Source organism: Varanus komodoensis, unplaced genomic scaffold (genome assembly GCF_004798865.1).
Source record: "Varanus komodoensis strain SLA01 unplaced genomic scaffold, ASM479886v1 scaffold48, whole genome shotgun sequence".
NCBI classification, from domain to species: Eukaryota; Metazoa; Chordata; class Lepidosauria; order Squamata; family Varanidae; genus Varanus; species Varanus komodoensis.
This window is the reverse complement of record NW_025336059.1, coordinates 1,323,525-1,345,787: the sequence shown is the minus strand read 5'-3', so window position 1 is coordinate 1,345,787 and position 22,263 is coordinate 1,323,525. Positions and strand designations below refer to the sequence as shown.

Here is a 22,263-nt window from a genome sequence, read left to right as displayed (position 1 = left end):
TCCGTTACCTCAGACCGTTGGCTATGCGCCCTAGGGCCAATGGGATCAGGACTGGCTGGGAGAGTTAACTTCCAGAGATCTGTGGGAATTATCATTCTAGTAACTCACACTAACAGCATTCTGAGACCTTCACCAGAAGGCCCTTTCTCAGCTGCCACAATCAGGGGTGTGTCCAGGGAAGCTTATATCCTCGGTGGCAGGCCTCTGATTATGAAAGACGCTCACCTGGCGCCTGCACCTGTGTCATTTAGGTGCCAAGCGAAAACCATTTTTTCCTCCCACTAAGATAAAAAAAAAATCATATGTTTGATCTTTAATTATTGTTCATTGCACCGCTGTTTGTTTGTTGAAGAAAATGTTACGCCTTTTCAATTTTGTTTTCATATTCTCATTATTTTCATTGCTTTGGCTTTACTCATAATCCAACTTGGGTATTCATTAGAAGGGAGGGGTAGAGATTCCCATTGTAAGTAGACAATAAGTAACAAGGCATTCCCCAAAGGGAGATAGATAAATTGGGGCAGGAAATTACCAGGAGTAAGCAATTAATGGGCAGATTGTTCTTGAAGGGGTCTTTAATTGGTTGTTGCTGTTTGTTTCTGTTATTGTGTGTTTTATTAAAGTTTTAATTAACATGATGGGTGGTATCCAATGTTAGTCCTATGTAGAATTGCCCTATAAAATGAAGGGGATTTATGTTAGCCGCAACTACCTTATGTCCTTTTGTTCCAGAGGGTCTTCTCTATGTGCGACTAATACAAAGGAGACCGCAATTAACCACAACTAACTCAAGCCCCATTCACCTCAACGGGTCTTCTCCACACGGAGCTAACATTGGATTCTGCCCTTTTTTCCTGAACATTTATTTTATCCTGAGGTGTTTTGAAGGTGTAAAGATAGAGCATAGAACAAATACAAAAACGGCAGACAATAAAAACTCAGCTGGGACTGTGAAAAAAGAAATCGGCAGGGATCTGGTGGGTTACTATCCACCACCGATCACCTGGGGTCAACCTGGTAACTGGATGGATAGTTACACCTGCTGTTGGTGTGGCCCCTGACACCTCCCACGGTGGGTACTTCAGCCTTCACCTCTGGCCCTCTACGAGGGCTCTTCCTTGAGGCGAGGGAGAAATTGCCACATTTTTAGAGGGGCCCGTAGCTGCTTGGTGGGCCACTTGCTTCTCCGACAGAACTTTCCGGAGCCAACTATACGCAGTTTGTGCTAAAAATCCCCCAGGGAACCAACGGCGCTTGCTCTCCCTCAAATAGCTAAGAGGACTCACCCTGGCCCACATACTTATGAACCCCCAAAACAAGAGGAAATGCGTCCCCCAAGAGGAGGACCCTCCTTTGCATAAAGGCTGCCTTATACTTATGTCTAGATGTGTATTTGAAAGAATGGTTATGATTTAAATGGTGCAGAAGATGGAGATCGGGTGCTTATGTGCCTTTCTCAGTCTGCTATGGATGGATGACTTCAAGGCCCTTTAGCTTTGGATTTTTAAAATATTTAAACTGGATTTAGATTAGGAATGTAGGGATGTACAGAGATCGTAAGGTCCCTCCTGTCTAAGTTTCATAGGTTGCCAGGTTCCCCCCCCCCCCCCCGCCCCGCACCTCACACTTCCAAAACACAGACCATTCTTTGGCAAAAGCACTTTATTCCCCAGCGCACTTCCGGTAAGCACAGAAGCAAGGCTAGTTGAACCCAATCTAGCAACTACTTCCAAGCATTCATGGACACAAATATAAGCTGTGCTTTTCTCCCTGCCCCTAAACTGGGCTTACATAATTGAGCTTGTTTGGCTTGTTGTGATGTCGGAACCCAGAACCATGGCTTCTCCTCACCTCCTTTCTGTGGCTGCCCATCCTGAAAGCGAGGAGCTCAGTAAAAAACTGAAATGTCTCTGAAGGTTGGCAACACAACCACAAACTGGTGGGGGAGGCAGGAACTAAACACTAAAGCAAGGAACTGTGGTTTAGCGTTGTGTGTGAAAACAGCCATAGTTTTATCTATCACGTCTGATAACTGTTGATAAACCACCTTCTCATTTTTTACCCATCCTTCTGAAAGCGTGCTATCGCCGTCTCAAGCTACAAACAGCAACTCAGTTTTCGATATGCCCTTTCAACTTGTAGGGAAAAAAAAAGTTTCGATCTCCCCCTGTGAAACGTGGGCCACGCGCTTGTCTTTTTTGCACCCAATTCACAACTTCAGCTCTCTCCTCCAAAATGGAAATATCCTTCCCCCAAAGCCGGTGATCTGTTGTGCCCCTCGGAGCAGGCAGGGCTCGCAAGCTGATCCCTTCCTGCTTTTCTGACTGCCCAAAATCAGCTGCTGAGCTGGCCAACCCCATGTGTGCGTGTGCGCGCACACGTGCGCGCGCATGGAGAAGTGAAGCGGAGCTCTGGAGTGGGGGAGAAAGAGACACATAATGAGTTTTGACACTGTCTTCTCCGCCCCTTTCAACATCTTGAGTTCACAAATGAGATGCGGGGCTGGAGGGGGGTGGGCTGGGTGGCGAGGAAGGGAGGGGGCAGCTTCCCTCTCAGTCTCTTGGAGGGAGGCAGGGAGAAGCCAGCCCCCTCCCTCTCCGCTCTGGAAACGCTGACAGGTGTCCATGGCTCCAGAGGTATTCCTGAAAGGCAGTGGACGAGCACCGGATCCTTTCGCCTCTTTGCATGAGAACCGTTCCCCGGAGAAACCTGGGCAGAGAATTCCTCTCCCACACCCCCCACCTTCTCCTCTCCTTTGTTTTTACGGCTTCTCCATCTCTCGCCGCCGATGATCGGAGTGCCTCCGCAGAGGAGCAGACCCCCAGCGAACCTCGAAGCAACCCTCCTCTCCTTTATTCCCTTCTCCTTCTCCATGCGCTCGCTCTCGCCCGCTTCCCCCGCCTCGCCTGGTGGCAGCTGAACGTCGCGGTTGGGTTTTCCTTTTTGTGAGCGGGGCCCCAGAGAGCCCCACGTCGGGGATGGATGGAGCGGCTACATGCTGTTTGGAGAGGCACGGCTCGCGCTGCAGACGGTAATCGGTCCCCTCGCGCCTTCGCTTGCCGTCCCACCCTCCCGGAGCGGTGGGCAGGGGGCTCCGGAAACTTGGGCGTGTGTGGCATGCCTGGTTGCTCCCAATTCCTTCCCATGCTGAGCACAAACCCCTCCTAGTGCCCATGCTCTGGAGTCGGGAGTCCGCACCTGGTCCCCTTGCGCCTCTCCTGCGCGGATGCCCTTCCTGGCGCTGATTTTCGTTTTCAGTGTGGCGACGGATATATTTTGGTATGCGAGTGGGAAGGACCGGCAGCTCTCTCTGGGAGGGATCGGCATGTCAGCGCAGCACGGGAAGAAGGTGGCGGTGTGCGAGCTCGTCTGAGCTGATGGAGAGCCAGCAGCCAGAGTCAGGCATCTGTCTCTTGTAGCCTCTCCCTCGGAGGAGGGAACTCGAGGGGAGACGCAGAGAAGCCAGAGAGGCTGTCACCAGCTGCTGTCGAGGAAAGCCGAGCCGAGCCTCCGATGGACTTTGGCATCCCTTTGAAGGAGGAAGCGGAGAGGAGGAGGAGGAGAGCAGCGGCTGTCCCCGTTGCTCAGCTCGGAGGAGCTCCGGGGATTTACCTGTTTGCTTTCCTGATTAACTTTGCCTACACGGAAGGCTGTTTTGTTCTTTCACCAGTGTCTTTCTCACACATGCACACTCGTCCACCAAGGTTGCGCACGGCCTGAAGGAACTCCTTCCAGTACCGAAGACCACCCAGCAACCGAGTTGGCAGTTCCATCGAGCGTGCCACGCCTTCCAAGAACTCCCCAAGACTCAATTAGCAACACTCACGGATCGGTGCGGATCAGCCGTCTCTTGCCCAGCCGCCCTCCTTTTGCTTGCTGACAGCATCCTCTCTTCACCTGAGTGGAAACTGATCTCCAAACGAGGATTATAGTGCCCAGTTTTCCCCAATCAAGTGGCTCTCGAAAGGAGCAGGTGCTGGATGGAGTGAACCCTTCCTGTTTCCCCACCTGGGTTGTGTGTCCTAATCTGAGGATGGGTCTGGTCGGGGCTACAGAATCGAGGGACATTTTGGCATTTCCTTCCTGGATTTGGCTGGGCTCCTGGTAGAAATGGCTTGCTGGTAGCAGCACCGCGGGATCCGCAACTGCCTCAGAGGGGTGTGCTCGGTCCGAAATGTAGGAGGCCGTTTGACGGAAGGGCCGTCACGTTCGGCTTGGCGACTTTTGGATTACAACCTCAGGATGGCTTGTGCAGGGTTATGTCCTTCCAGCTGAAACAGGGGGTCCCTCGTGCCTGCTCGGTGGAGAATGGCAGCCCCTGAGGACACTTAGCCAGCTGCCATCTTGGGAACCGGCAGGCAGAGGCTTCTGTGCGCCCCGCAGCAGCTGCCCTGGATCTCCCCGCGGGGGCCTGGGCCCCCGGCAGCAACATGACTGCTTGCCAGTATCCCCTGGGGCCTGGCTCCTTGGAGCGGGACCGGATGTACCAGCACAAGGTCTCCTTGGTGGTCCGATACTTCATGATCCCTTGCAACATATGCTTGATTCTCTTGGCCACGTCCACCCTGGGATTCGCAGTCCTGCTTTTCCTCAACAACTGTAGGTGTCTCTCTCAGCACGTGGCTGGGACAGTGGGGAAAGCGGCTGTGGACGGCGCTGGCAGGGGGTGGGGAGGCGGCAGGCCGGGAGGGTGTGGTGTTGGGGGGACTCGGCTAGTTCTCTCGCCTCGGCTTATCTGTCTCCAAGCTTTTGTAGCAGCCCGCCAGGGCACAGCGCCTTACACACGACAAAAGCATTCACAGACCCGTTGCAAGGAAGCACGCGCGCCGGCAGCTCATGGCTGTGGAGCACCGAGTGCAGACGGGAAGAAACATCTCCGGGGTGTTTCTTGTAAAAGCCAGTGGTGGCAAAAGCCACGGGGTGGGGCCACCACGGAGGAAGCCCACCCCTCGGCCCCTGCCACCTTCACGCCTCTTGCTGGTGAGCCAGCGAACGCGGCTCCGTCACTGAACTTAATGCGTGGGCAGGATTAGGCAGAAGGGTAAAAAGGGCCGTACGGACCGAGGAGATGGTGGCATTTGATTTCAGGAAAACCCTCAGGGATTCGAAAACCCCCAGAGCAGGGCCAGTGTGGTGCGGCGCTTAAAGTGTTCCACCAGGACCTGGGTGATCTGGATTCTAGTCCCTGAGGGTCCCTGTTGCACAACACTGGCTCACGGCCATACCTACCTCATAGGGTTGTGACAGACCAGAGAAGAGGGTTACCTAAACTACCTGGCAAATAGAAAGCTGTGCTCTCCAAAGAAAGGATAAAAACGGACTAAATAAATCCGATCCTTTGGGCAGCTCCTTCCCGCAAACCCTGACTGTTGGCGTAGGGACCGAAGCTCAGGGGCGCTGCAGGCCAAAACCTCTGGGAGGATGCCTTCCCCTGGAACGGCCAAAGCTGGCCTTGACGGAGTCCAGGGCTGACTTCCTGTGCTGTAGGGGAGCGGGAAGCTCTCCGGCATCTCCTGCTAAAAGGATTAGGTGGGAAGGAAAGGCTGTTCTCTGCCGGAGTCCGTGGGGAGCTGCTTCAGAGCAGATGAAGTTGTTCAGATGGGCAGACCCTTCTCTGATTACGAGACCACCGGAGGGCAGAGCGAAAAGCATCCCTGCTGTCGTCTCAAGTCCGCCGTCTTTCCGGCAACATTGGTGCTGCCGTGACTTGGAAGAGGTTGGGGCACGTTGGGGTCTGATCCAGCACAGCTCTTGCGCTTGGCCAGCCCCACCCAGGTTTTGCTAGGCGCTGCTGATCGCTGCCTCCTCCAGCCAGTTCAGCCCCGCTGGCTCCAGGGCAACATCTGGGAGCCCTAGTTACTTGGAAGAACTGAGGGAGGGGCTGTTGTCTTTACGTCCTGCTTCTGCCTTTGCAGAGCCTTGTGAGTTGCCGAGATGGGTGTGGAAGAGGGCGAGACTGAACGGAGCGCCGGCTGCGTCTGGGCGGGCTCTTTTTAGGCTCCCCTGAGCCCTGCTAGCTCGGAATGAACCTTTGTGTATAAAAGCAGTGCACCTGTAGGCAAAATTCCCTGGAGAAGACAATCCTGCTAGGGAAAGTTGAAGACAGAAGAAGAAAAAGGCAGACCGAATGCGAGATGGATGGACTCCGTCCAGGAAGCCACGGCCTGGAATTGGCCGGGGCCGAGCGGGGCTGCTTGGACCAGACGTTTCGGAGGGCACCCAGGCATGGGGTCACCCTGAGTCTGGGGTCTCGTCCATGCTCGGCCTCGGAGCCCACTGGGTGGCATTGGGCCAGTCTCAGACTCTCGGCCTAACCTACCTCACAGGGCTGTTGTTGTGAGGATAAGACTGAGAGGAAGAGGAGAATTCTGTAAGCCATCTTGAGTTCTTTGAAAGCAAAGAGGGCGAGATAGAAATATAATAAACAGAAGATAAAATAAAATTTCTCTGCAGGCAGCTTCTCCTTGCGTTTTGGCCTGGCCCTGGCCCAGGAGAGGCTTCGTGTGTGTCGTTTGGGGTGCGGGGGAGCCGTGCGGGGGCAGGTGCATGGGCTGTGCTGCTTGGGACAGCCGTTTTGGAAGGGGAGAGTGAGTGTCATGTGGGAAAAGCGGTGACCATCTTCTATTTTGGGAGAGCATTCTTCCTTCCTAAGCTGGGTGGGAGTATTCTCTGCGATGAGGACGGTAGCATTTGATCGCCACACTCTTTTCCCTCCACCCTATAGTTCCCTCCTGCAACCCATGGAAATGCTGCTCTTTGTGACCCTACCTGATTTTATCCTTGAGGGCTAGAAACTTGCACTGAAGAGATCTTTACCAGGCCTCTTGAATCATGGTTCAAACTGAACCCTAGCTAACAGAGGCCTAGTTTGTACACAACTACCACCCAGAGGATGGGTTGAGTTTGCTGAATCATGGGTTGTTGCTGAATCATGGGTTGTTATTACATGCAAGTCCTGCACTGTGGTTTCATGAAGAGTTGCTAACCACAAACGACCCAGGAAGAGGAGATAATTGTTTATTGCTGGGTTGCAAATTTCAGGTTGTTCGTGTTACTGTGCTCAGTTAAACCATAGTACAGGGGTCATGTGTAATGACAACCCACAATGCAACAACAAATCACTATTTCCTGGCAGTCCATACTCGGCTCCTGCTCTGAGTTGTCAGGATGTGCAAAATGGTTCACAGAAATCCAGCCTTGCTTTTTCCAGCAAATAACATGATGTTTCTGAACATTAACTTGGTTGTATATGAGGCATGTGCTGGATTAACGCAGCCTGTGAGTATCTGGATTCGGCATCATCCAATGTCCAGCTTATAAAATGAGCAGAATCAAGCCCTGAAACAGTTTCTGATTCACCGCTCCCGCTATTCGCACCTCCCCACACACAGAAAAGCCAGCATTCTCCGCAACGTGTTAGTTTTCCACCTACAGGGAGGTTTTTTTTAAAGGAATGATTTGAACATGCACCCTTCCCTTTGCTGTCTTTGCAATTTGTGTCCCAGAGATGACCCTGACTCCCCAGGATGAATAAAAGCCACTCTCATTTATTTATCTATCATCTCTCCTTTGTTCATTCATTTGTTCTGTAGCATATTTTGATGTGGGTGGAGTTGCTGTTGACTAGAAGCTTCTGTACCATTGTCCAGGATATGACACTTTCTACCCCCCAGCTCCCCCCCCCCCCCCCGCCCCACTCCCCTTAGTGGTTCACAGGCAGCGTCTTTCCAAACACAGGTCTCCAATCAGCTCAAATGGGCCTGATGGATTAGTGTCTGGGGAGGCCCTTTCACGATAGGTAATAAATAGTTTGATTTGCGTCGCAGCTGGGGTCAGGTGGGACCGTGATGGATTGACTCGCCCAAGGCAGCTGCTGTCAGATCCCATAATTCCCCTGGACCAGAAGAGATACATGTCCAGGGTTGCTTTGTGGACCCCACCAGCAGCTCCCCAAACCTCTTTGCAGAGGTTTTGTTCTCGGATTAGAACTGGAGGTGTGTGTGGCTTTGAAGGCCCACAAAACTTTGCTCTTAGTGTGGAGAGTAAAAACAACCTTATCTTGGAAGAGTCTGCCCCCGTGGCACTGCCTGAGTCACTGTTAGAGAGAGAGAGAGAGCGAGACAGACAGACAGACAGACTTGTTTGAAAGTAGCTAATACCCTGCTGCATCACTCTGTATTGGGACTGCTTTGCCAATTCATGGCAGAATTGCTTCCTTTGCCCTAAGGCAGTGGCTGATTGAACATAAAATGGGCCAGAACAGGTACTCATGCAGGGAAGCCGAAGGCAACCTCTTTTTTCCAAGGGTATGCGGGGTGGTTCATTTGGAATCTGCAGCATCAGATCCACCTCAGGAGAAACCATCCCGGTTGCGGGGGGAAAGCAGCCCCTTTGAAATCAGTCATGCGAGCAAACGGCCACCACCACGATCCACTTCAAAGTCCTGGAGGAGGATGCAGAATCATCTCCCACCCTGGGCAGCCAGAGTGCTGGCCTAGTTCGAAGTCCTGAACTTCCAGCCAGCCGCAAGCAAAGACGCCTTTGCCCCTTTCATGTCTGGAAATGTTTTCTTGAGTTTGTAATCCTTGTCCCTTTTGTGTTTTGCAGACAAACCGGTGAACTACTTCCCACAGCCTCAGGATGGTGAGTTACAAAAGGTTCCAATTGTATTCTTGACGCTGGACTTTTCATCACTTGAAAGCTAATCTCACAAGCCCTGACAGTCGATGCTTCTGGCGTGGGCTCCCCGCCCTGCACAGCCCCCTGTGATCTGTTTGACGACCTTGATTCCCCAGCCACCGTGGCTCCTGCTGCATCAGGGCTCCCAATCGGACACTGATTTCTCAGCCAGAGGGAAATGCTTTCCCGGCAGGAATAATCAAATAACAACCCCCATACTTCTGTGCACCTCTGCCATTTCCCCACAGAGCTGGCCTTGGGCTAGACGTTACAGAGTCCCCCAAGTTGCAAATGTTCAGTTGTTCCCAGCCTGACCTACCTCACAGGGTTACTGTGAGTATCAAGGGCGGAGAGGATTCTGTGTGTTACTGTAAATTGCTTGGAGGAGGGCGGAATCTTAAGCAAATTTGTTTTTCTTTTAATTCCGTTGGGGGGCAATCTTCTGGCTGGAAGAGATTGCCAGGGTAACCGTGGGAAAGGCCGGATTCCTGGCTGCGACCGGGACGTCCTTCCGCCCTCGCAGCCAGCCTGGTTGTCTCTGCACCTGCTGGCAGGCACTGGGGGACACCCGGGGCAGGGAGGGGACACCAAGGGGATGGAAAAGGGTTGCCCAAATATCCTGTCGGGCGTGGGGAGTGCCGAGGCCGTCCTTGTCACCGTGCTCCTGAGTCCGGAGGGGTTTGGATCAGGGTGTTCCGAATGAAACAAAACGGAACGAAAAACTCCACCAGCTTCTTTTTTTTAATGCCAGTCCTTCCGGTGACTCTTCTCTCTTCCATCCATATGATCGCTGTGTTTTTGTTTTACCTTGGCACCCGTTTTGTTAGTTCAGTTCATAACATACCCTTTAAACCGACGGGAGGAATCCTTGGCTCTCTGCCCCTGCCCCTGCCCCCCCCCCCCCCCCTCCGCTTCCCCGCAAGGCCAGCGTTCTCTCCCCCCGCATCTCCCGGCTCCTCTTGATGGAATTCTAGTCATGCGAGCAGCTGTGTGAGTAGTTTGAAGAGCAGCGACAAGGGCCACTCCACGCGTTGCCGATTACGGCTTTCCGTTGTCTCGTGTGCGGAGCCCACGTGCACGGGGGCTTGGCCGTGTGGCGGGAGCCATGCGCCGGGCACGACAGTGCGGTGGGTGCGCTCAGGCCCCGTGATGGGGGAGGCTGGCCAAGAAGGAGCTGGGGAGGGCTGCCCCCTAAAGGGGGCCTGCCCAGCTGATGTGTTTCTGCATCCTGTCATTTTTGCATCTTGGCAGCAGAGTGGGCGGGGCCAGAATGGAGTGCTGATGGGGAAGTGGGTGGAGCCAGAATGGGATCTTGGCAGGAGAGTGGGCGGAGTCAGAATGGAGTGTTGATGGGGAAGTGGGTGGAGCCAGAATGGGATCTTGGCAGGAGAGTGGGCGGAGTCAGAATGGAGTGTTGATGGGGAAGTGGGTGGAGCCAGAACGGGATCTTGGCAGGAGAGTGGGTGGAGCCAGCATGGGATCTTGGCAGGAGAGTGGGTGGAGCCAGAATGGAGTGTTGATGGGGAAGTGGGTGGAGCCAGCATGGGATCTTGGCAGGGGTGTGATCTGAACTGGAATGGACTCTTTGCGGATAAGGAAGAATTTCTGACTTTCTTATTCAGCTACTTGTAATATTCCTTTTAAAATTCTGTAGCCCAGTGAGGTGAAGGGGTGTGTGTGTGTGTTCGAGAGAGAGCGAGAAATCCTGACTCAGTTCTGTGCTTGGCTTTCCAGCCAGCTCATCCATATATGTATATCTAAATATATATTTCATTTAAATTCACCACCTCTGCCAATGTAAACCTCCCTTGTACAGATAATGTACTGGACCCCTAGCAGGCTGTGTTTTTGCATTCATATAGCTCTCTCTAATATCAGGATACATATATGCGGCCCTAGAAAATTGCATCCACCTGCCCACTGAACTGGCAAGACATTGTTAATGGGTTCCGCGTGTTCCCCTTCAAGAAAGGGGATTGGCATCACTTTGGAGTTTTCTCAGCCCTTGTCGAAATTATATGTTGTCTCTGTGTTTTGAAACCAACAGGCATTGAGAGGACTTGTCATAATTGACAGAGTGGGGGAAGCAGTGGTGATGGGCTTAGAACTGCAAAGCATTTTACCCCGAATTTTGCAGTAGAGGCAGTGAGAGAACCAGTCATTCTTGCAGGAGGCTGCATGGGGGGCGGAGGGTGCTGTAAGCACTTGAACATGTTTTGGACTCGGATATTGTGCTTTGGGTTTGGACTCTGTTCAGGCAACCAACTTGGAAGGCCCAAGCATAATTCAGAGTTGGTCTTATCTGCAGCGCGCTCTCAGTGAGACCTTAGATCTGAGCTATCGAACAATTCCAGTTTAGCAAGGTGCGCCTTCACCTGTTTGGAGAGGTCTTTGAAAGCTTAGCTCTGCTTTGTTCTGGCAGCTCAGGCTTTGCAAGGCACAGAACGGTCCAAGAACACTTTCTCATGCGTGGTTGCAAACAGATCTGCTTTTGTGGCACAGTGTTTCTTTGCTTTTTTCCAGCCAGTTTACTTCCCAGACCGCTTAAAACTGCCAAAGGGCACTGCTGATGAAGTTGAAACTGATGCAGACAAAGCCAAACTGACAGGACTTCAGAGTGGGAGGGAGAGGTTTGGGTGAGGCAGGGCGCTTGGTGCAGGTGCCAAGGAATGAAACCTGGAACCCCCGAATGGAACTTGGCAGGTTATGGAACATGTGCAAATTATGGGAAGAACGGTTGGGAATTTGGATTCCACTGACTTTTCAGGCCCTACTATTCATTACATGCTATAATGCAGTTGTTTTTCAGACAGATAAGATACATGCTGGTTGGCAACCTTCCGCATATGCAGTTTGTTTTCTGTCTCCCACCCCCTGCTTCAAAACATGCTTGTGATCAAAATAGTTCTAAGAAAGAGCAGCCAATTAATGGCTTGTTGATTTCATTTTCTTTCTTTCCTCCTTTTTTTTTTGTCAAGAGTAGGAGAGCAGCAAATGCTTGACAACGACAATGATGAAGATAGTAATGTGATTAATCTATAATTGGACAAAGGGTGTCTTGTTTAAAAATAAAGATGAATGTAGGTGTAGCTCGCATATCTTCATGCTGTGAAATATTAATATTCCAAACCCATCCAAATGACATGCTCCTTTTTTAAAAAAAAAGTGGGGGTGGGGAAGCACCTGGTTTAATTTACTAAGTATATCCCCTTCCTCTGAAGGAGTCTGTAGGATATTCTGTGAAGGGGGTTACATGGTCCCCCTCCTTTCCATTTTATCTTTACAACAACCCTGCAAGGTAGGCTAGGCTGAGAGTCCGTTCTGGCCCAAAGTCACCCAGTGAGCGTCATGGATGATTTGAAACTAGAACCGAGACCTCTGGAGTCCCAGTCCAACACTCTAATTGCTGTACCACCCTGAGCACAGTTGCTTCCTGTGGAGAAATGCCCTTTAAATTTAGGACTGTGTCTGGAAGGGTACTTTCACGATCCATTTTCTTCACCTTGCCTCTGCCCACGTGTGCTATTTCTAATTTGAATGAACTAGTTACTCCCAAGTAGGCAGAAAAGTTCCCAGGGCTCCCAGCATTCTGGCTGGGGCATGCTGGGATTATTTTTCTGACTTGGTATAGGACTGTGCCCAAAGCCTTCAGCACAAGCCGTATTCTGCCTGCACCTGCCTCAGATGACTGCCACCAAGCACGATGGCAAGAAACTCAGGTTTCTTTTGTTTCTCATATTTAAAAGCCAAGATTTCTGGGGAGGCAGATTCTGCACCGAATCACCCCTTCTCCCCCAGCGGGTGCAAAATACCATGACGATGGTGGCACCTAAGATGAAGGGCCCACTGCACTTTTTAGCCAGCCCTTTGGAAAAGGAAAGAGTTTTGCCTCTGGGTTGGATGCGTGTTGCTTTGTAGGGAACATCTGAGCTTTTGTGGGGGCCCTTTCATCCCTCCGGCTTGCCATGTGCTTGGAATCGTTCGCGTCACCTGAACAAAAAGCGGGGCCAGTGGGACACGAGGGTTTCCATTCCCACCCTCGCTTTCCTTTTTTCATGTAACCAAGGGCAACGAGGTACAATACTGGTTTGAAATACTTTTATAACTGCTAGCAGTGCTTCTTTTACCTCCTCCCCACAAAAAAAAAAAAGGAAGAAAGAAAAATATAAAAGAGAGATGAGCAAAACCAAAGAGAGCAAATTGTCAATGACATATGGAAGAACCCAGATCTTCCCAAGTTTTGTCTGTGATCATCACAGTTTATACTCCTGCTCTTCTTCCTCTTCCTCATGTGCGTCCTGCTTTTTTCCTCTTGCAAGGAACCGAAAGCAACTTAAAAGCTCTCTTCCCCCTTGGTTTTATCCTCACAGCAACCCTTTGAGGTAGGCTAGGCTAGGCAGAGGGACCGGCCCTAAAGTCTCCCAGCGAGCTACGCCACTGAGTGGGCATCTGGCGCCCAGACCTCCCGAGTCCCGGTCCAGCCATTTACCTGTGACGTTGCACTGGCTGAAACGATCTAGCCTGTTCTTCATGTCACTCTAAAAGCGGACGAGCTGATCCCCTGTGCCACTGATGGACGGCCTCATCTGTGAGGAGCTCTGCGAGGATTTTAAAAGGCCTGAGGGTCCCCTCCCTCCCTCCCTCTCTGGCTCTCATGCACTCCCCCCCGCCCCTCCCGACTTGGCACTCTCTTTAAATGAGGAATGAGCTGAGCTCGAGAAATATGGGTCACGCACAGCCGTCTTTGTCACGGCTGCTCCGCGAGGGACGGAAGGAACTCTCCTGGGGTCCCCAGTGCCTTCTGTAATCGTGCCCTCGAGCTGTGGGCCTCCGGGGCAGAACAGATTCAGGAGGGAGAAGCAGTTGGTGGAAGGAGAAGGCTGCCGCCAGGCCCAGCAGAATCGGGCCAGGATTGGGGGGGTGGGGGGAGAGGCGCTGCAGTCAATCCATCAGCCTGTGTTCTTCTGCACACTGGCTTGTTTATCTACCCTGCACAGGCATTATCGATAATTGATGGTGGGCCCGTGCTCACTTCCCAGGCTCTTCTGCACCCGGGTGGGTTCCTCTAGCGTCTCGGGAGCCAGCAGCAGAGGGGCAGCTTGCTTTTCGGTGCTCTGCCGCCACAAACCTTTCGAGATCGAAGTTGGTGCTGGAATCAGAAGGACAAATCCCATACGATGGGTTCTGCTTACTCGGGCAATCAGGGTTCCCTTCCGGGACAAGGAAGCTCGTAGTCTCTCTTCAGCCCCACAAGGCTTTCCGAGTTAACAGGTATTTTCCAGGCGATGGGGAAAGAGGGCTTTTGACAGCCTCGGCTCCGATGCAGGTTAGCCAGAGAGTTGCGGTCACTCCTCCTGGGCTGCCCACAAAAACCAGGTGCGAGGAGGCTATGATGAAATGCCTCTTTATATCCTCGTAAAACCCTAGCAGTGATGCAGGGTAGAAAGAAAAAACACTTGATAAATTAAATATTAGGAAAAAAATGCTCTTTCTCCCTTGTCAGCCCCATAAATACTGAGACTTTACTGGCTTTTGGGGCCATCCGCAGGCAAGGAAGGAAAGTGGGCTTCTTTTTCAATCTCTCTTGGCTTAAGGACCCAATAACTTGATTGCAAATTAAAACACTGCAAATTCTTCCTGCTTAATGGTGCCTTTCAGTCTCTGAGCTGCACATACTGGAGGTTGGATTCAGTTTCCTGAGCTTTGCATAGGGTCTGTCACCCAATTTTAATGGAATTGGTTTGCGCCTGTTAATTGATTAACTTTGCATACATTTACATATATACAGAACCACTGCTTTTGAATCAAAAAGTCTGGTTTCATTGTCTGAGGATATCTTTGAAGCAAAAATATTAGAGACCTCATCTCCTGTGTGGGGCGGGGGGGGGGGAAGGAAGGGGAATGCCTCTTCTAAAATGGCATTGGAGGCATTTTCTCTCATGCATAAGAGAATGAGGAATACCCTCCGGCCCATGAGGTGGAACATCCCTTGAGGTCCCCCGGCTTTGCATGCTTGCCCCCTATACCATACCCTTGTGTTATTTCTCCTGAAGAGGGGCAGAGCCTCTTTTAGCCCAGGGGCCAAATTCTCCTCTGGAGACGCTTTCGCTTTCGGGACTACATTCTGGTGGTAGGTGGGACCAGAGCTTCAGGGCCAAAACTACCAGCAGGCCTTCATCATTCCAACCTTTCCAAATGCAGAAAGCTTCAAAGCCACCTAACTGGTGGCTGACATGGGCTTCTAGAGGATCCCAAAGGAATAAACTGAGCCCCCCAGAAGGCAGCCAAGTAGTATTTCCCTCCCATTGTGTCAACCCCGCTGATCCTCAGCATTTCATCTCGAGCCCTTTCTCGCAGGAATTCGAGTGCTCGTGAATATTCTACAAATGCTTGCAAGATTGCTTAATACAGATTAATGACCTTCTTCACAGACTTTATCCACCTCCTTGTTTGCACAGATTACGGTGCTTGAGCCGAGTGCTAAATCGGGTGGCCTTTTTCCTGCGCTACCAGAGGGTCCTGTGGAATAGTTCCTTTCTGCAGTTTGGTCACTGTGAAACCCCAAGTTAATACATCTGGCACTGAAAAACCACACAGCCATGTGGGACTGCTCTTAGGATCCAGTGGCTTATTTAAATACAGCAGCCTATTTCATGTAGTGTTTCCCAAACTTCTGATATCTGGGGCTCCAGTTTTTTCTGAATTAAAATGCAAGGCATGTGCCATCTAAAAGAGGTGCTCAGGGTTCCTTGGTTTAGCTCTCAGGCCAGGGGCATTTTCTTGTGAATATGGGAAGGTCCTTCCTAGAGCGACCATTAACTCTGTAGGCCAGTTGCTGGGGAAAGGAATGGATAAGAAATCCATTTGAGATGGGTTTTTAATCAGGATGTTGCCCTCTTTGCTCCTTGGGGACCAACCGTGGACTTGGGCACAGTCTGCGTCCGACATAACGCCCACATAAGCAACTGTCTCTACTTCCCAGCACAATGCAACACAATCGTAGGAAGGCTGGAGTAATGCAGGAGGCTTCCTACAAGCCTGCAGCGATGAGGCCTGGCAGAGGTGTGGGGCCACTACAGGGAAGGCCCCTCTTGTGCAGTTCCCCACCTGACGTTCCACACAGGCAGGCACTTGAGAACGTCCTCCCTTGCTGATCCTAAAGCACAGGCGGGCTGACACAAGCGCTTCTTCGGGCGCTTTGGTCCCAAATCGTTTAAGACTTCAGAGTTTGAAACCAGCGTTTTAAATTGGGCTCGGAAGCGCATCAGTGAGCAGTGAATGGGGCCCAGAAAGACGCTGGTAATTCATCGTGATTGGAGCCTCTATGTTGGTGGAAAGGGGGCGAGATCAGCGCTCTCTGTCCAGTGGGCATAGAAGGGCAGGCGTGTCCAACACAGGAGCTTAATTTTTGATGCTGCGCGCAAATCTTCTCGTGACTCCGTAGTCAGCTGCCTCAGCCCAGGACTTGAACATGACTAGGAACGGTGTTTTGCTGAAGAACACAGGCAGTTGCCAGTCGCGGGGGCAGGCCGGGAGTCTGCCGGGACTCTGTGGGCGCTGTCCGCAGTGCTGAACGGAAGGCGCACCCCAGGGGTCCTGGCGTGGCTATCCAGCCGTCTCCAGACGGGTCTCCAGGGTGTGTGGGCCCCATCCCCAGTGACACGGAGCATGCAGCCTCTGTGGGTGTGGCCGGCAGGGACCCTGGCTGGGTTTGCTTTGCGGGTACCAGCACCCCATACCGATGCCTTCCGAGCAGCCTTACCCTGACGGTGTTTTTCTGCATCCCTCATACATAAACTGCGTGTGGTGGTAGGCAAGGGCACGTTGGTGGCAGCTGCGATGGCAACCCGGGAGCAGCAGGTGCGTGGGAGAGGTGGCAGTCCCCCGGGGAGGCAGGCCAGGGGATGGAATGAGCCACCCCGAGCACTGAATGGATTAAAAGCTCGCTGAAAGGATTAGGAGCTCAGCAAAGGAAGGACAAAACTCTCCTTTTCTTCCCACGCTTCAGAAGCTGAGACCTTCCTTGGCTGGAAATGCCCTTGGAAGGGGGGTTCCTGCGTGGCCTTGGTGGTCTTGAGCTCACCCCCTGCCCACTCCCCTCAGCGCTCGCTTCCTCAGCATGACGCCTCTCCGCATCTGCCTCCTTTCTCCAGAGCAGAGGGGAGAGGCCAGGGCTGCCTCTCCGGGGCCTCGCGAGGAGCGTCAGCTCGGCTTATCGTCAACGCTGGGTCTGTCCGGGTGAATTTGTTACGGGGAAAACTGACACCGGTGGACACCGCGGCCCTGAGGCCTTGGCAAGATGGGTTACCACTGGGTGGATCAATTTCCTCACTCAAGCTGGTCGAAGTCAGCTGTAGACACTTCCAAAGCCACACGGATGGGAGCGCGACTTTGCGCATGTCTGCCTGTTTGCCAGCCATCCAGGGAATACGAGGGAAGGGCTGGCAAGGAGAGGGAAGAAGGCATCACCGTGCCTTCACTCCATTAAACCGGCTCGGCGGCACCGGCGCCCCCTCCCTCTCCCTGGCCATGAATTTTCTGGCAGAACATAACAACTGATACTGGCTTGTGTCAAAAACGAAATAGGCTGGGATCAGCGTGCGACGCTGGCAGCCATCCGCCAAGGGGAGAAACACAGATCTGCTCGCGTGTGTCTCTATTTTATTATTCTTATACTTAAGGCACCTTTTCTTTTTCCCCCCTAATAGTCATCCTCTTGGTCTGATTGAATTTTGATCCTGTCTCCCAAAGAGACGTCATGAGAAATGCACCGGCATTTTAAGCAGGATTGGTCACTGGTGATACTGGGGGCATAGCAAGCAGCTCAGAGAGACCGAAGCTTCTCTCGGGCCCCTCCCTGCCCCAGAGTGGAATATTTTGTTATTTTGAGGTATAAACAGCCAGTGAATTTAAACGCTTTGTTGTTTCTGTGCTTAAGATATGAACAGTTCCATTGGGGATGTTGTGTCAAAACAGGACGTCCAAGCCAGCCACTTCCTTCCTGGTGACCCGTGAATCAACCAAGATGCTCAGCAACCCCTCTAGAGGAGGTCAGGTCCTCCTCTAGAGAAGGAGGTTGGAAGCGCAGCCCTCTCAAAGTACAATATTTTCTTCTTGAGGGGCATGGTGTAATTAAGCCTCTCCCTGCATGAGCGTAGTGTCGAGGGATAAATAAGATAAATAAACAGATAGCGTACAGATAAATACACTTTGTGGCTGATGAGCGGCAGGTGTGTGTTAAGCTTAAAAGGATTAGCATCTCAGATTATAGCTTTCCTAAACAGGTCATTCAGAGGGTATCTTTAATTATGGATCTGATCTGCTCATGTTAAAAAAGACACATCCTGAAACTTAAACAGCTCATGAGAAAGATGGAACAAAATGGAACTCTCCCGCTCATCCCTGAAAGCAGTGCGTTGGTTCACACAAAGATAAGCCACTCCAAAGTTAATTCTTCATCAAGTTTCATCATCTACAACAGCTAAAACAATAACAGCAATAGCAGCGTTACATTCGCAAGGAATGCAAGATCCCCCCCCCCCCCTGTATTATCTTCACATCCACAGCCCTGTGAGGCAGGCCAGGCAGAGCGTCAGGGACTGGCCCCGCATCACCCAGTGGGCTCCATGGTCGAGTGGGGACTGGAACCTGGATCTCGCCACGCTGCACCGGCTCTCACACCCTGCCATCTCTGAGAACGGAGGAAGGGCCCGGCTGGCGCAGGCCGATGGTCCATCCTGCTCCCACCAGCCAGCCAGCCAGCTGCCCCCAGGAGACCTGTGTGCAGGTTCGGGTCCTGCACATGTTCCCCATTGGAGGCGGCCTATGGCCATCAGGATGTCCTTTTCCTCCACGGATTTTTCCCAGTCCCCCTTCAGGAGCCCAAGGGGTGGAATGGGCTTCCACGGGAGGTCGTGGAGGCCCCATCGGTGTGAGTGTTCAAGGACAGGCTGGATGTGCACATGGTGGGCATGTCGTGAGCGGAGCCGGCTGGTGCCGGAGGTCAGACTAGATGACCCGGGAGACCCCTTCTGACTCGCCCTGTCTCTCTGTTTCTAAAGCTGTCCAAACGGGTGGCCCTCACTCCATCTTGTGGAAGTCTTTTCTGCCTATGTTATCTGTGAAGCATTCCTTCATTTTATATGTCCAGGATGGCCCACCATTCAGTTTCATGGGATGAACCTTCCTGATCCTAGAATTATGAGAGAACAGCCTCTCTGCCTTTCCGCCCTGCATACTTTTGTCCCTCTCTATACAAGGCTCCATTTACTTGTCTTTTACCAAAGCTGAATGGGCCCTCCTTTCCAAGCTAAACATTTTTTATCCAGCGAGGCTTTCCCCTTGATCTCACTTTGCAGGTGTCAAGGGTTTGACGGGAAAGACTAACACACCGCGTCTTGTTAACCACAAACAACCCACAGTTCACAACCCAGTGACACGGCCTGCTGCACTTGAAACTCCTTTCCTTGCCCCAAACTGACCAGAGTCCCTTCTGGAAGCTTGGCTAAGTCAGAAAAGACTGGGATGGATTCCAATTAATGTGGAATGCTATTATATTTTGCTCAAGGGCAGGAACTTGGTGCTCTCACTAGGGCGAGGTGGGCCCTTACGCTAACCTGGCACGGTGCAACCTGAAACTGGCACGCTCTCTGTCTAATGGACTAAGCATCGCTCGATCAGCAATTGCAAGCCTTGCTCCCCCTGGAACAGAGCTGGCCGTTTGCAGAGCAGGCTCCTACAGAACTGAAGATTGCTCCAAGCCATAAGCTTGTTATCTTCCTAGGCTGCACTCCTTACCTGACTCGTCATAATTAGACTCTGCTTCAAGGCTCTGCCTCCTCCTCCTTTCTCGCTCTTTCTCTCATATCCAGCATGAAACTAATTCCCCCGAACGAGCGCTGGTTGCCCTGTGCCTCCTGCAAGGCCCCTAGGAAAACTTTTCAAGACTTCAGGAGGGGCGAAAACATGTCCTGCTTTTTTTTGGACCTGTGAAACGACTGGGAAAGCCTCCCGGCAACCTCATATTTGCTGGCTGGGGTACAGGGCAGCTTCTGCCTCAGGCATCCCCTGGTCTGTTACTCCTTCGTTTCAGCTCCTCCTTTCTTAATTGTGGTGATGTGCCCTCCTTTGCTGAGGACAGACCTCTGTTTTGAGCGCTATCAGAAAACAGGCCCCTATTTCAGAAGAGTGGGTCCTCTGGCATGTAGAGCATCCGAATCTGAACTTCAAGAGTCGTCCAGGAGGAATCGCCGATCTGAGACTGGTGGTAACATCAAGGATGTGGTGCATAAACACCTTTGCCCAAAATCCAGTTGTGCCATTCAGTGGACAATGGAATGAGTGGTCTCTGACCGGCAGAATGGATGCTACAGGGCCTGCCTGTCTATTAGAACCCCTCTGATGTTTTCCTTTCCGAGTGCATGGGAATTCCCAGAAAGAAGCCCACCCCACTGTGCCTCTCCTGAAATCCTGATGCAGAAATCCACCCAGGATGTCACACACAGCCCCTTCTCAGGAGGACAGGGTGTTAAATGCTCTTAGGAGCATTCCGTCGCACCCAATGGCAAGAAAACCACTTGCCCCAAAGCACGTCATGCAGGGAAGCAGAGAGCAGCCTCTCCTCTGGGTGGACGGACTATTTCAGGCTCATGGGAACTTTGGATTCTTCCATGCCTCCATTTCTCCAGACACTGGCAGTCCTCCAGCAGCTTCCCCACAGAGCAGTTTGGTAATTACTGGGAATGTTTCCTTTTCTCCATTATTTTGTGTCTGGGTGGTTTGTAGATCAAAATGTGACTGGGGGGAGAGGAAAAGCAGCTTGCTTGGTGTTTGGTGCGAGCAAACAGGCATCTTCCTTTGCTTTCTCTTGTCTGCACCCCGCTCTGCCTTGGCTTTAGCTTAGGGTGCTTTCGGCTCTGAACTGATCTGAGCTCTGTTTCAGGTTTACTCTGTGGGGAAAACAGATACTAAACATAGCTCTTGAAAAAAGCTGTGCAGAAAAGAAGCCACTGGTGATGAGTTGTTAGATGCGGTTTGCGATCTCCCGAGAATACTGGGGTGTGTGTAGGTGTGTGGTTTTCATCTGTTCTCCCACCTGTATTTGCTGCAAAGGTTTGAGGGCCTCTGGAGGATCAGTTTCTTCACTTTCATGTGGCAAGGTTAAGTCATCTGGGGAATAAGGGAAGGAGGGAGGGAAACGTTCTGGATGGGGTGGAGTGGCGCCTTGGCTCCGATCGCATCTTGGGCTGCCAAGTCCCTCGTGCTTCTCTTCCTAAATCACTCCACATCCCGATTTTTAGCTCCTCTCCTCCTGATGTTGCTCTGGAGCACACGGAGGTGTCCAGCTTGGGATCCCTTTTTCTTTTCCCCCTATAAAAAGCTTGGCTGACCGCTGTAACAGTGAAGCGGTGCTTCCACAGGGCAGGGCAGTATACCTTTGAATGTCAAAGAGCAGGGCGAGGCTGTGGCTGTGGGCACACGTCCCCAGTAGAGTGTCCCCTGCCGAAGGTGCAGCAACGCACCTCTTGACTTCGCACTGGGGGAGGGGGCTGCATTTTTTCCAGCTCCCCCTGTTTGGGACCAGCCTTGTTCCGCTGGGGCAGGTGTGGCCTGGGTGGGTGGGGAGGGGGCTTGGGAGCCACTGCTGCAGCCTTCTTCATCCCTAGCCCCCAAGGGACAAGGCTTTCCGGGGAAGGAGAAGGATGAACTGAGCTTACCACAGCGAGGGCTGGATCTCGGCCTGACTTGGCGCTGGGGCCTGGCATCCTGAGGGAAGAGCGCTAGAAGAGCAAGCGCTGCCCTCCAGACTGGACTCTGCCACTTGGGCCTTCCTGCAGCTGCTGTGCCTTCCCCTTCCCCTTCCTGGTGGGCTCAGTGGTGGGCTGGGATGCAGGTGCCCACCGTGCACTGCACTGGGGCGGCCTTGAAAAGCAGCAGCTCCGTTTGAGAAAGCTGTGCACCAGCTGGGCAGAGCAGACGAGGCACCGGGGAGAAGGAAGCAGTCCACCTTCCCGCTTAGAAAAAGCAAAGGAGACGGGGCCGGTTGGAGAGAAACATTTTCCCGATCATACATGGGCACGCCGTCAAGAACGTCATCCCCAGACCCCACTGTGCTCTTCATTTCCTCCCCCTGCCCTTTAAAGAGTCGCCTGGGTCCTTTGAAGTCTTTTTGGGCAAGAGCTTTATTTATTTTCCGTCTCCTCCATCTGATCGCGGGCCCAGCTGGGAAGCCACCGGAGCTCAGGACCAGCTGTTGAGTCTCTGGGTCATTTCCACTCTCTCATCCTCCCGCTGGTCCCCCCATCTGTCACCTTCTGGTGCCACTTGTTCTTTAGTGGCTCTCTCCCCCTGTTCCCCCCACTTTCTCTTTCTTTCTTTCTTTGCCATGGCAACGCCGCGCAGAGCCCAAGTGTTTCCAAAGGGCAGAACTGAAGGATGGCCTCTTTTGAGCAAACAGCCTGTTCACCTGCATTCAAGCCAGCACCAGATTCCCATGGAGGGCGATCTTTCAGCATGCACCTGCCCCTCCCTGTCTGGGGGTCAGCAGTCTGGCCCGCCGATCCTGGCAGGGAGGGCACAAAGGGC

The 22,263-nt window shown here is 52.3% G+C and overlaps 1 protein-coding gene across 4 annotated transcripts in view; it reads left to right on the top strand.

Moving 5' to 3' along the window:
* The window catches only part of AGRN (agrin), a 179,150-nt gene that overhangs the window by 70,464 nt on the left and 86,423 nt on the right, over nucleotides 1–22,263 (top strand). For all 4 annotated transcript variants that reach the window (XM_044445431.1, XM_044445432.1, XM_044445430.1 and 1 more), the window contains one exon: nucleotides 8,608–8,643. In XM_044445431.1, coding sequence (XP_044301366.1) covers nucleotides 8,608–8,643 — 36 coding nt within the window. The remainder of the gene's footprint in view (nucleotides 1–8,607; nucleotides 8,644–22,263) is intronic.